Consider the following 13542-nt stretch of genomic DNA (forward strand, 5'->3'; position numbering starts at 1 on the left):
TTCTGCACACACTTAACAATACTTAGGACTGCTGAAACGATTAATCAATTTATTAATGTGTTGAACAAAGCATGAATCGCTTGTGATGGCATTTTTCATAGTTTTAATGATTGAAAACTGGACAAATTACAAACAGGTGAATTGATAATGAAAATAATCATAAGTTACACCCTACAGAGGACCAGTTTAAATAGTTTTCTTGGTATGATTTTTCTTAAATTTTATATGAAATGCAACTGAATCAAATGGTAGCAACATCTAGAAACAGAAGTATTATCTCGTCTTTTGCTGTTAAAGAAATTGGCTGAAAACACATGCACGCCTTTAGAAACAGGCTCAAAATGTTTACATTTCCCTTTCCAGTCTTAAAGCCATGTTGCCAGCCTCTCCTTCTGTCTAGCTGGGAACACAAACTGACATGATTATATTCTCTCCATACTTGGTACTAAAAAACCAAGAGCGAGGGAGGAAGAAAAACTAAATGGATAACATGAATGGGAGATTTAAAAATAAAATCACATCTGCGTCCATGTGTACAATATTTCACAACACTTCATCACAGACAAGCAAACAATTATCTCTTTGTCTGTAGCAGCATGTTACATTTGAGGACTGAGCAAGCCAAAAATTAGCTTATATTAAACTGCAGATAACCACTGAGGTCAGCTGGAGGAGGATCATCTCAGGGAGGGTGAAGTACCCCCCACACACACACACACACACACACACACACACACACACACACACACACACACACACACACACACGATGCTGCTGGTTGCCTCTCTGGTTACAGCAGCTTGTGATGGCCAACACCCCAGAAAATACAGTATGTTAGCTAAGACTCGTATTCAAACAAATAGCTAATAAATTAACTCCATAGTGCAACAAACAATTACACCACATCATAATAACACATTTGAGGGCATGGACGATGTAAAAGGACATATTCACTCACTCTGATCTCTACTGTACTTGACAAAGAGCAGCAGTAGCTCATGATTGAGTGATTTAAGCGATAACATTTTATATGACTGACTTGTAGCTACTCGTTGAGTCGCAATTGCTAGAAAGACAGGGCAGACGTTGGGAGGTGAATTGTGTCGCGCCTGATTCATGTGTCCCCTTCTAATCGCATGGAAGTTAAGACAAAAGATGGGATAACTGGCCACAAAGAGCCATGCTATGCCAATCAGCCAGTGATACCAACGGCTGTGAAGGGACGGATATTTTTAAGGAGCCAGACCGAACAGGACTGTGGTCTCTACCCGGATTCTCCACCCTGCTACCGGTCGGGAATCCCTTCCAGCTTCTCTTTGAAACAGGGTGTGACACTCCAAAAAACCTCAAACCTCAACTTCGTAACTTGCCAGTCAAACAAAATCAAGAATTTAGCAACTCCGATATTATTTACGTTGATAAGTAACCGGTCGGAGGAGGCAGCGTGACCCCCGCCCCGGCAGTCGTGCCGTGTGTCTGCAGTCTTGCCTATTGTTCCGCCGCTGTCACAGCCGTTAAGGTGCACCGCAGATTAGCTAGCTTTAGCTTTTAGCCTCGCCGCAATACAGCCGGCCAGCTAGCGTAGCCGCTCGCCTTTTCACACAAAGCTAAAAAGGTAACACGGCACCTTTCTTCCACTCGGGTTCCCAACAGTCGGTGTGTTGACCGGGCCAGAAACACAACGTAAACCAGCCAAACAATACATCATAAACACAGTTAAACATACCCAGAGCTCCGTTCCCCAACTCATCGCGGATTCCCCCTTCTGAGTTCTCCCGTATTAGACAGAGATTTCCCCGCTCAAGACTCTCCTAAACTGCCACTGGGACTCCGGTTCTTCAGTGTCTGCTGACAAACACACACACTCCTCCTCCTCCTCCTTCTTCTTTTCCTCCTGCTCTCTCTATCCGCCTGAATCAGCAGGGCCGCCCAAACCAGGGGCCCTGGACCACAGTGACTCTAAAAATAGGGTTATTGTTGGGTCAGCCAAGCGGTTTTAGACTTAAGAAAGACCAACAACAGGTAAATAACTATGAGCTTTCTGTAAATAATTAGGCTAATGTTATGTGATATTATCGATTCATTCAGTAGGCCTAGGCAAATAAATGCAAAAGAAACCAGTCTAGAGTAGGCTATGCTATTATTTGATTGGGATTGATTGTTTCATCGAGTTAAATGCATTTTATTTTAACCAGTTTGATATTATTTTTTCATTGTGCTTTCTGTTGGCCCAATTTCAAGACAAAGTTTTCCAAACCTTCCAACTATAGTGTAAAAAAATCATAAAGGTCAAAGTATTGATGATATTAAACAATCTAGGGCTATGCAATTAGGCTAATCGAAATTTAATCGTGATAATGATTTCGGCTCCCAATGATCACAAAAACAGAATAATTGAGAAAAACAATTATTTAGCTCATTACATTTTGCAAGTAAACTCTCATTTTCTCTTTTCTGAATGAAAAAATAAAGTTTAAATGGCAACTATTGAGGCAAATTTCGTTATGTGTTTTTTTTACTATTGATTTATTTAACTTTTTCCACTGTTTTTTTAAGTTCAATAATTACAACATCTTTCCAGAAGTCAACTAGTAATCGTGTTAAATTATCGTGATTTCAATATTGACTGAAATAATCGTGATTATATTTTTTTCCATAATCAAGCAGCCCTACTTACTAGCTTCTATAGACTATAACTCATCTCTCTGAGTGTTACACGCTTAGAGTGTCAAAACTGGACTCAACACGTATTTTCACATCACATCTCAACATTCTTGGACAATTGTGCAATAATTAGCCTACTTGGTGCAATAATTACAACTAAACAATTTCCCTGTGGGGATCCATTAAGTATTCTGATTCTGATTCTTTAATAAACAAATAAATGTGTGAAGAAATTTAACAATAAAAATTCAATATCAAGGCTAAAAAAAAAGAAAGAAATAGCCTACATGTACAGTAGTACCTTAAAAGGTTTGTCTATGGGAGTCTATGGTATCTTACTACAATATTTATAACAAATTATGTAAGACCTAGACTTACAGTAATAATTCAGTAATCATTACTTTTCATCATTCAAATAGTTTATTAGTTAGCTTTGTCATTGAAGTTAGGGAACAATACACCAACTGTAAAAATGTAAGAGCCTACTCTCAATTTAGTTCTGTAGCATTTTCGTTTCCAAATATCTCCTTCTGATACAAATATATGTTAAAATAGGTGTTAAAACACCTATTGTTTATTTAAATCAAATGCACCTCGTGAAAAAGCACTAAAAACTGACATTTATGGGAAGGGATGTATTTCATCTTTAGACAGAACCCCATAGACTGTTAATATTTACAGTCTATGCAGAACCCCTGTTCATTAATTGGTTAATGAGCAGTTCCATCTAGCGGCCAATATGTGTTAATACAGCTATATATACAGTGGGGGAAATAAGTATTTGACCCCTTGCTGATTTTGCAGGTTTGCCCACTTACAAAGAATGCAAAAATCTACAATTGTAATCATATGTACATTCTAACAGGGAAAGACAGAATCCCAAAGAAAATTCCAGAAAATCACATCATATGAATTTATTAAAATTGATAACCATCTGATGAGGAAAAACAAGTATTTGACCCCCTGGACAAACAGCAAGTATTCTGGCTCCTACAAGCCAGTTAGTCTTTCTTTAAGACACAGCCCCAATCCGAACCAATAATCTACATCAAATACACCTGCCTCACCTCGTTACCTGTATAAAAGACACCTGTCAACACCCAAACAACCAGCATCCAACATCACCACCATGGGCAAGACCAAAGAGCTTTCTACGGACATCAGGGACAAGATTGTTGATCTGCACAAGGCTGGGATGGGCTACAAGAGAATCAGAAAGCAACTTGAGAGAAAAGATCAACTGTCGGTGCAGTTATCAGGAAATGGAAGAAGCACCACACCACCGCCAACCTCCCTCGGTCTGGGCCTCCACACAAGATCTTGCCTCGTGGGGTGTCCCTGATCATGCGAACGGTGAGGAATCATCCCAAAACCACAAGGGGGAACTGATGAATCAACTGAAGGCAGCTGGGACCACAGTTACAAAAAGAAACGGTTGGTAACACACTACGCCGTCATGGATTGAAATCCTGCAGCGCATGCAAGGTCCCCCTGCTCAAGAAGAAACATGTACAGGCCCGCATGAAGTTCGCCATTCACCACCTGGATGACTCAGAAGAGGCCTGGAAGAAGGTGATGTGGTCAGATGAGACCAAAATAGAACTTTTGGCCTCAACTCGTCGTGTTTGGAGGGCAAAGAACACAGAGTACAACCCAAAGAACACCATCCCCACCGTCAAGCATGGTGGTGGCAACATCATGCTTTGGGGGTGCTTTTCAGCCAAGGGGACGGGACAACTCCATCGTATTGAGGGGAGGATGGACGGGGCCATGTATTGTGGAATTCTGGACCGACATCTCCTTCCCTCAGTGAGAGAGCTGAAGATGGGTCGAGGATGGGTGTTTCAGCACGACAACGACCCTAAGCACACCGCCAAAGCAACAAAAGAGTGGCTGAAGAAGAAGCACATCAAGGTTCTGGAGTGGCCTAGCCAGTCTCCAGACCTGAATCCGATTGAAAATCTTTGGAGGGAGCTTAAAATTCGAGTTGCCAGGCGACAACCTCGGAACCTGAATGATTTGGAGGCTGTCTGCAGGGAGGAGTGGGCCAACATCCCTGCCCAAATGTGCACAAACCTTGTCACCAACTATAAAAACCGTTTGACATCTGTGCTGGCCAATAATGGCTTTTCTACAAAATATTAACATGCTGTTTGTCCAGGGGGTCAAATACTTGTTTTTCCTCATCAGATGGTTATCAATTTTAATAAATTCATAGGATGTGATTTTCTGGAATTTTCTTTGGGATTCTGTCTTTCACTGTTAGAATGTACATATGATTACAATTGTAGATTTTTGCATTCTTTGTAAGTGGGCAAACCTGAAAAATCAGCAAGGGGTCAAATACTTATTTCCCCCACTGTATATAGATAGATAGATAGATAGATAGATAGATAGATAGATAGATAGATAGATAGATAGATAGATCAAGTGTATTTTGACGTTCCATCCTCTTTGTACACTGTACAGCTATTTTCATTTTAAAATCAGAATTTTTTTAAATACTATTTCATATTTTTCATTGCACATTTTTCATACAATCTGTTTTCTATTTATGATTCTTGACATTTGCAGTACGCCTATTTTTTTTTATTTTCTCTTACTTTGGTTATTGTTATGTTCCAAAATACCTATTGTTTATTTAAATCAAATGCACCTCGTGAAAAAGCACTAAAAACTGACATTTATGGGAAGGGATGTATTTCATCTTTAGACACAACCCCATAGACTGTTAATATTTACAGTCTATGCAGAACCCCTGTTCATTAATTGGTTAATGAGCAGTTCCATCTAGCGGCCAAGATGTGTTAATACAGCTATAGATAGATAAATAGATAGATAGATAGATAGATAGATAGATAGATAGATAGATAGATAGATAGATCATGTGTATTTTGACGTTCCATCCTCTTTGTACACTGTACAGCTATTTTCATTTTAAAATCAGAATTTTTTAAAATACTATTCCATATTTTTCATTGCACATTTTTCATACAATCTGTTTTCTATTTATGATTCTTGACATTTGCAGTACGCATATTTTTTTTTATTTTCTCTTACTTTGGTTATTGTTATGTTCCAAAATAACTAGGCACATTTCTTGTACGTGAACCTGATTCTGATTCCCATCCCACTCCCCCTCTACTCCTGTAGGTGGCGGTAATGTGTCAGACAGAAGGCAAACTGCCAACAGCACTAGGACAGAAGAAGAATGTCCATGGAGATGGAGTAAAGTTAGCTGTTTAGGGTTTGCTTTTCATGGTTTTGGGGTAGTTTCTAAGCTACTAAAGTTGTGTAACTAGCTGTTTTAGAGCAGAGACAGACAGACATGTTCCGCTGCATGCTAAGGTAAGAGACGTAACTTATTTTCCATCCATAAATCTACACATGCATTCTTGAAGCGCACTCAGGTGCCTTAACGACCTTTGGCATACATTTCTTGTTTTCTGTTGGTATACAGGAGGGCGATAACGGCATTTGAGGTTATCCAAATGTTACTCTAAAACAATTTAACTGTATGTTCATACATATCTGTAGATTCACGTGTTTAAATTGACAAAATATGAGCAAACGTGTGTCTACATTGTCGTCGTTTAGGCCATTTCTACAACTTTTAGTCTGTATTTATGGAAATTAATGTTTCAAGTCTAGCTGGGTTCAAACGTATAGCAATTGATGAATAGTAAATTAAATTATAAATGAATTCTGTTTCTACATTAATGTAATTATATAAAAGGCTGCTGTACCGTTGGTTTCCTCACACGTTTTTTTCTTTCTATCAGTTATAGCTAGTTGGGGGAAAAGTAAACTAAGTAAATTGGCTAGTTTGCTGTGAAATTGACCACTTAAGCCCACATCAATTAAGATATTAGGCTACATTAGTGGCGTGGACCTTTTTCACAGCAGACATTTTGACTTGTCATAGTAGGAAAAGCACAGCTGAAATTGATAACCTTAACGATGGCTCAGTTCCATCAAGTGTCCCAGTAAGCTATTTCAGTGAGTCAGCATGCACAATACCAGGACATCTCCTAAGTGGAATGCAGCCATCATTAATGGTTTTGACTACACCTGTGCTTTTCCTACTTCCTATAACCTGTGAAACCCTTGGCTTTACCTCTAACTTGTTGCAGCTTGTTAACAGTTTAAAAAATTAACCCGGCTACATAAGTCATGTTGAAAAATAATATATAATTTTAGATTTTGTGAAACTAAAGGTGTTATATTAAAATTTCACTTTTTCATTACTACAAAGTTTTTTTGCTTACTTTTTGGATAATGCTATTGACATACTATCAGCATTTCAAAGTGTTAGCATAGAGTACTGGAGACATGATAATAAACTGGAGACATGTTGGGTGTTTTTGCTATTTATGCTCATCAATTAATAGTTTTACAGTATAAAGAAAGATGATAGCAACAACATACTTAACAACTTGCATTACTTTTACACAAATTTTATGTTGCATTGCATCTTTTTGCATCAGGTTGTCATGTTGTAAACAGACCATGAACATGCTTTGCTGCCAGTACACAGTAATAAACACTTATAGATGAATCTGTTGCAGGCTGGCTGAGCACCGTGGGCAATGTTCAGTCCGCTGTATGAGCTCTGCAGCCAGGAGGAGGAGAGCTCTGCGCAGTGCCTTCCCGGTCCTAGAGCAACCCCTCCAGCCCATCCACCAACATGTGTATGAAGCTAACCTCCGAAACAGCATCGCCTTTCGCAACAAGTAAGTTCTGCTTTTATCAGCTCTGACCAATTCTTGTTGATTTCCCCTACTGCATTACTCATTGAAATGAATTTGTAAATGCATGCTGATCATTACCTCTCTCTCTCTCTCTAAGGTACATAGAGTTGATTGAAAAGGTACGGAAAGGTGGAGGGGAAAATGCCATCGCTAGACACACTCAGAGAAATAGGAAGTTGATGGTCAGGGAACGGCTGCGCCTCCTGTTGGATGATGAGGACTTCCTGGAGCTGTCAGCATTCGCTGGGCTGGATCTGCCATATGGGGACATCCCTTCAGCTGGATGCCTGACTGGTCAGAAACCACTAGCTGCAATCCTGCACCTTAAATACTAACCATGGACTGTATAATCTGACTAGTTTGATTCAGCCAAGTGCCTCGGATTAACTCAGTTTACTCTTTTGACTTATTTTTTTAATTATAATTTATTATTATTATTTACCATCTTATGACGATGCATGTGTGATGCGCGTGCATGCCACCGACTTATACTGTGTGTGCTTGTGTGCGTATCTATGCAGGCATTGGCAGGATCAGTGGCCTGTGGTGTATGTTCATTGCCAACGATGCCACAGTGAAAGGTGGCACAGCATATCCAATCACAGTGAAGAAGCAGCTACGAGCACAGGAAATAGCAATTCAGAATCGCCTGCCTTGTGTTTACCTGGTCGACTCTGGGGGAGCTTTTCTACCACTGCAGGTAAACACACACACACCACATAGTAAGAGGTTATCATTAGAAGAGTGTCTTTTCAGGGGATCTTAATGTAAGCTGAAGTATATTGACTGCTATTTTGAGCTCTAATTCTCTGTGTTTGTATAATTATCCAGTCAGAGATCTTTCCTGATAAGAACCAGGGAGGAAGGACGTTCTATAACGAAGCCATCATGTCTGCCATGAAAATCGCACAGGTAAAGGAAAAAAGAAAGTAGTTTGGGCTTAAACAGAACAACTTAAAAATAAAAAAGGCAATGAATGAATGTGTTATAAATACTAAACAGATGTCACATGTGACATGCTACTATCCCTGGAGCCACCTAAAGCAAAAAGCAGACAAAACTGTTAAAATGTGCTAACAATATATTCAGGAAATTGTATCATTCTAGGCTGTTTTAAGGTTCCCTCTATTTTGCAGTTTTGGTGGCATCGGATTTACAAATTTCCTTTCTAAGTACATCAAATATAATTGGTGTTAAATTGATCTTTAGGCCATAGAAGGTAGAAATGAATGTACTACTAAGTTTGTTTGAAGAGTTTTTCTGGTATTTTTGACACTGCCTTTGGCACCACACTCCTTCTCCTTCTGTTTTTTTTTTTTTTTTTTTTTTACCTCTTGGACTCAACTTGTGTTTTGATGCTGTTTTGACTTTTGTTTGCCTGACGACATTCATTAAAAACATTTGGATTTTATTTTCACAGCAGTTTTTATTTTTTTTACCATTTTTAAATAAAAACAACAATCTTAAAGGTGTCGGTAGTGTGCGGGTCATGCACGGCGGGTGGAGCTTACATCCCCACCATGGCAGAAGAGGCAGTGATGGTGCACCGGATAGGGACCATATTCCTGGGAGGACCGCCCCTTGTCAAGGCCGCCACAGGAGAGGAAGTCACAGCAGAAGACCTGGGAGGAGCCAGGCTTCACGCTGAGTAGGACCATAAATCAAACCAATCCCAAAATATTATTATTAAATGTTATTGTTATTAAATAAATAACAGAATAAGTTCACATTGTCAAGTCTGTCAATCTATCATCTGGTTTCAGGGTGAGTGGCTGTGTGGACCATTTTGCCTGGGAAGAAAAGGAGGCGTACGATTACACCAGAAACATCGTTTCCACCCTCAACTTCCAACTGCCTGAGGAAGAGGAGGAGGATGAAGAGAGGAAGAGGAAAGCTGAGGAGGAGCCGCTGTATAGTTCAGAGGAGCTTCTGGGGCTCGCTCCTAAAAGTTATAACTACAGTCTGGATGTTAAGATGGTACAGTGTGCAAAACAAATATTAATGTAGTTAGCATGGGCAGTAAATACATTCCTTCTGACGTAACAGCCAGGGAGAAGAGACTTATGTAATCATTACAGAATCATTACACACTGCAGTTTGTCACAATGGTTTAATGACCTGTTCTCTGGCAAGTGCAGTGCAAAAATACCACAATGATTTTAGATTATGCCCTCAAAATTCATGGCAAATTACTGTATATTGTCGGTTGGTATGTGGAAAAGTCAGTTTCACGTCATGGCAGTCATGGTCCTGTCTCACTGAATCCAGACTCAATAACACGCTGTTGGTTGTTTCTGTCTGTCTGTCCAGGTAATCAGTCGGCTGACAGACGGGAGCCGCTTCCAGGAGTTTAAAGCTCTCTATGGAACCACACTCATCACTGGCTTTGCAAAGATACATGGGTAATAGATACAAACGCACACAGAGTTAGATAATGGGGGCAGGAATAACGTACACTGTTCAGCTAACAAACTTTAAGTTAAAGTCTGCAGTTATGTTGGAATAAGTTATTAAATTATAATAATTTGCCAATTTAACAATAATTAATTATTTAATAAAGGCATATATTACAAGCAGATTGTCACCACAAACTGTGTTAATTTGCACTGTGCTGTTGAATCTGGCCAATAGAATCTCTCTCTGACCAAACACATTAAACAGAAGATGTAGTTTCTGTAGTTTTGGGTGCAGAGATAATTTTTTTTGAATGGTCCTGTTTGGCTTCTTTATACTGAAAATGGGTGAGATACTTGCATAGTTTACACTATACACTCTTAAACTCAGTGACCCCTCACCCATGAGATTAGCAGCTGCCCTCAGTTACGTCTTAATCAGTAGATGTCCCTTGAAAGTGACCAACGGCCACGTAAGACTTTGTAGGAACCAATTCATCTGTTGACCGAACTGATCAGACTTGTATACACTATTGTGTTGTTTCTAATGTGTGTATCGAAGATGCTTGAAAAGCAGCCTAACGGTACCTGTCCACTGCCAAAGGGCATTTCCCCGCTTCCCATGAGCAGCCACGTAATGCATTATGGTAGCCTTGCGGCTACTTTCGAGAAGCCGGGCGTCGAGTTGCCCGCTCCTAATTTGCATAAAGTTGAATCCAGGCTACTTTATACAAATGAGGAGCGGGCAACTCGGTCGACTCGCCGCCTCCCAAAAACGTAAGAAATGTTTAAAACTGACTGTAAAATGAAGACCTAGTAAGCAACTACATAGCCTATTACTTGCAAACAAGCCACCATTACGGTCCGTTTTGAAATCCTGGAGCAGACGGCCCCATGTCAAGTGTTTGTCCAATCAGGTGCAGCCATCGCGGTTGTTTCAGGGTGTAGCCTGTTTTCTTTGCTTGTCAGTGGACTTGACTTTGTGTGTGTGTGTGTGTGTGTGTGTGTGTGTGTGTGTGTGTGTGTGTGTGTGTGTGTGTGTGTGTGTGTGTGTGTGTGTGTGTGTGTGTGTGTGTGTGTGTGTGTGTGTGTGTGTGTGTGTGTGTGTGTGTGTGTGTGTGTGTGTGTGTGTGTGTGTGCACTGTGTTAGACACTTAGTGGGAATAGTAGCCAACGACGGAGAGCTGTCATACCCGGCCACACTCAAAGGAAGCCATTTTGTCCAGTTGTGTGACCAGAGAGACATCCCCCTTCTCTTCCTCCAGAACACAGCACCCACAACAGCTCTAACACTCTCCATAACGCAGGTATATACACACACACACACTCACTCACTCACTTACTTGTATGGATTCAAAATGCATTGTACAACTCATAGACTTTACCAAATAGTTCTCTGGTCTTTTCTTGGATTTATATTTATAAGTAAATGTATAAATTATTGTTGTTGTCAATTTTGTACAGATATTTTGGGACATTAAAGATAGAATCTGAAGTAGTAATTCCTGAAGAAAAAATAATTATGAATGATGCAAATACAGGTAAATCCCTGAAAGGCAAGATGTAGAAAAATAATCCTGGCCATCTTGTGCCAAAGTGACTTTTTAATAAAAAATAATGTAGTTTGATATCTGTATTTTCTCAGTTTGTTTCTCTCTCTTCTAGGCAGAGATGAACACTAACCATCTGAAGGCTCAGGGTTCAATGATGTCAGCAGTAGCGTGTGCCTCTGTCCCCAAAATCACAGTGGTGATTGGTGGTTGCCATGGTGCGGACAGCTTCGCCATGGTAAACGTCAATGAACATTAATGTAGTTACGTGACAGTCTCATAACAAAAACGTTGGTCTTTTACCTAGCTTATTAATTTAAAGCTATAGTGTGCAACTATTTTATATCCATGAATGTCCGTTACATTCAAGCCATGGCCAGATGAGTTGATACAAAGCTTATTAAGGCTATCGGCTCCACACAACTCTCTCTGTATTTCTCAGGATGGCTATGTTTACAAAATGGTGTAGTCTGGCGACTTCTCACGCGCAGCAGCTTGAGTGATGCGTTTTACATAGGGTTGGGTACCTCAACCCGGTGCTAATATGGCTCCGGTGCCCAAATGACCGGTATCTACCGGACCAATAGCAATGCGGATTTTGATGCCACTGAAATACCTGCGCTTCTCTCTGATGCTCTGAGACAGATGTTAGAGGCAACAGAAGCATCGCTGCACACGACACTAGTTAAGTCTGCACTTGACAGCAGCTGACTTTAGCCTACCGTTAGCTAGTAGCTGGATTAAAAACGGTTAAAATGCTGACAGCTAACATTAAAATTAAATTGTAATTTCCCCACTGGGGATCAATAAACAGTATAAATTAAACGGTGTAAAGTGTGACTGTATTTCACTTTAGACGATTCCAACACCGGGACGTAACGGTGTGCAGCTGCCGTTGTCTGAGAAAACAAGACCGGCGGTGCTGCGTTCACTTGAAACTGGCAGCCTAAGCCTTGTAGTGCATAAAAAGATATTGTAAAACAACCTTTTCCCATCTGGTGGTGAAATGTTATTTGTTATAAAAAGTTTAATAAATCATTAATAAACATTTTTTTAAATAACTTTTTTTTTTTTTTTTTTTTTTTTTTTTTTAAGTATTGATTCAGGCACCGTTTAGGCACGTGCACCGTTTTTAAAGTATCGCTTTAGCACAGGTATCGGGGAAAAAAAACCAAACGATGCCCAACCCTAGTTTTACAGTACGTCACTGCTGAGAAAGGCCTCAGCAGCATTCAGCCTTGGAGCCAAAGAGGACATCAAAATAACAAGATAATTACCTCTTCTGCAGAGTCCATCGTGCTTCTTCCGTGTCCTCCTTGGTTTGACGGGTTAAACACTTCTAGCAACTGATCGCTGAAGGCTTGCTCGTGTGGATGCGCCGACAGTGTTGTTGTCATTACTTAGAATTCCTAATCGGGGGCGACAGAAACTACGTGTAGAGCTTTAAAAGTGGTATTATCCTTGGGAATATCAAATGGGACCTGGTCCAATTCATTGTATGACCACATTGTTTTTGCAGAATCAACTGCAAAAGATATTTAATGGATACCAATCTAGTTTTTGTTTGGACCTTGGTTACGAACAACAAATTGTACACAATCCCTCTTATTCTACTGTATCATCATACATTTTACTCTTGCAGGATTCAGGGTGAATCCCACAATTTTAATCTTGTTTCCTTTTTTCTCCCTCCAGTGTGGGCGGGCTTTTGACCCTAATTTCCTGTTCCTGTGGCCCAACGCCAGAGTGTCTATTACTGCTCCGGGTCACGCCGGCTCTCTGCTTCCCCCTGACAGCGAGCAGGAGGAGGACAAGTTAAATAGGAGACTGAAGGAGGAGAGCTCAGCTTTCTTCTCCTCCAGCAGGCTCTGGGACGATGGAGTCATTCTGCCTCAGGACACCAGGAAGGTAAAAAAAAAAAACAACCAATACGATTTCGACTTTCCCTTTTTTCCCCATTATTATGTTTTTTTTCTTCTTCACACATCTGTTTCTGTGTGCAGGTTGTAAGAGACTGCCTGGACATCATCAAACAGCAGCAGTATCAGATGTCCACAGAGAAAATGCAGCCACCACTTCTACGTATATAGAAGCGTCCATTTTTGTCCTCCTTATGTCCTCTGGACATTACAAACATCTGTCCATCTTTGAGATTAAACTGCTGCTGAAGCCCATTGATCATCT

General features: G+C 40.3%; 2 protein-coding genes across 3 annotated transcripts in view; one reads left to right on the forward strand and one right to left on the reverse strand.

Annotated features, from left to right (window-relative positions):
• fnbp1l (formin binding protein 1-like) overlaps nucleotides 1-2068 on the reverse strand; it is a 58744-nt gene extending 56676 nt beyond the window's left edge. Inside the window, exon 1 of one of the 2 annotated variants that reach the window (XM_028586739.1) lies at nucleotides 1727-2068. In XM_028586739.1, the coding sequence (XP_028442540.1) occupies nucleotides 1727-1750 (24 nt within the window). In that variant the 5' untranslated portion in view covers nucleotides 1751-2068. The remainder of the gene's footprint in view (nucleotides 1-1726) is intronic. The other variant, XM_028586738.1, reaches the window with a different exon arrangement.
• si:ch211-198n5.11 (methylcrotonoyl-coenzyme A carboxylase 2) lies at nucleotides 1710-13536 on the forward strand. Its single transcript, XM_028586737.1, has 13 exons — nucleotides 1710-2022; nucleotides 5818-6012; nucleotides 7233-7397; nucleotides 7513-7709; nucleotides 7937-8115; nucleotides 8247-8327; nucleotides 8885-9063; nucleotides 9179-9392; nucleotides 9726-9817; nucleotides 10959-11115; nucleotides 11474-11596; nucleotides 13054-13266; nucleotides 13362-13536. Exons 2-13 carry the CDS (start codon nucleotides 5993-5995, stop codon nucleotides 13446-13448), a joined length of 1707 nt encoding a protein of 568 aa, XP_028442538.1. The 5' UTR covers nucleotides 1710-2022; nucleotides 5818-5992; the 3' UTR covers nucleotides 13449-13536.
• Nucleotides 13537-13542: the final 6 nt, after the last annotated feature.

The sequence above is a fragment of the Perca flavescens genome, chromosome 9 (assembly GCF_004354835.1).
Source record: "Perca flavescens isolate YP-PL-M2 chromosome 9, PFLA_1.0, whole genome shotgun sequence".
Classification (NCBI taxonomy): Eukaryota; Metazoa; Chordata; class Actinopteri; order Perciformes; family Percidae; genus Perca; species Perca flavescens.

What these genes read in the sequence shown, in the direction of transcription:
- si:ch211-198n5.11 (XM_028586737.1), top strand. Translation starts at nt 5,993, where the DNA reads ATGTTCCGCTGCATGCTAAG. An exon ending in GAGCTTTTCTACCACTGCAG is followed by an intron (nt 8,116 to 8,246) that starts GTAAACACACAC and finishes ATAATTATCCAG; the next exon opens with TCAGAGATCTTTCCTGATAA. An exon ending in TAACACTCTCCATAACGCAG is followed by an intron (nt 11,116 to 11,473) that starts GTATATACACAC and finishes TCTCTCTTCTAG; the next exon opens with GCAGAGATGAACACTAACCA.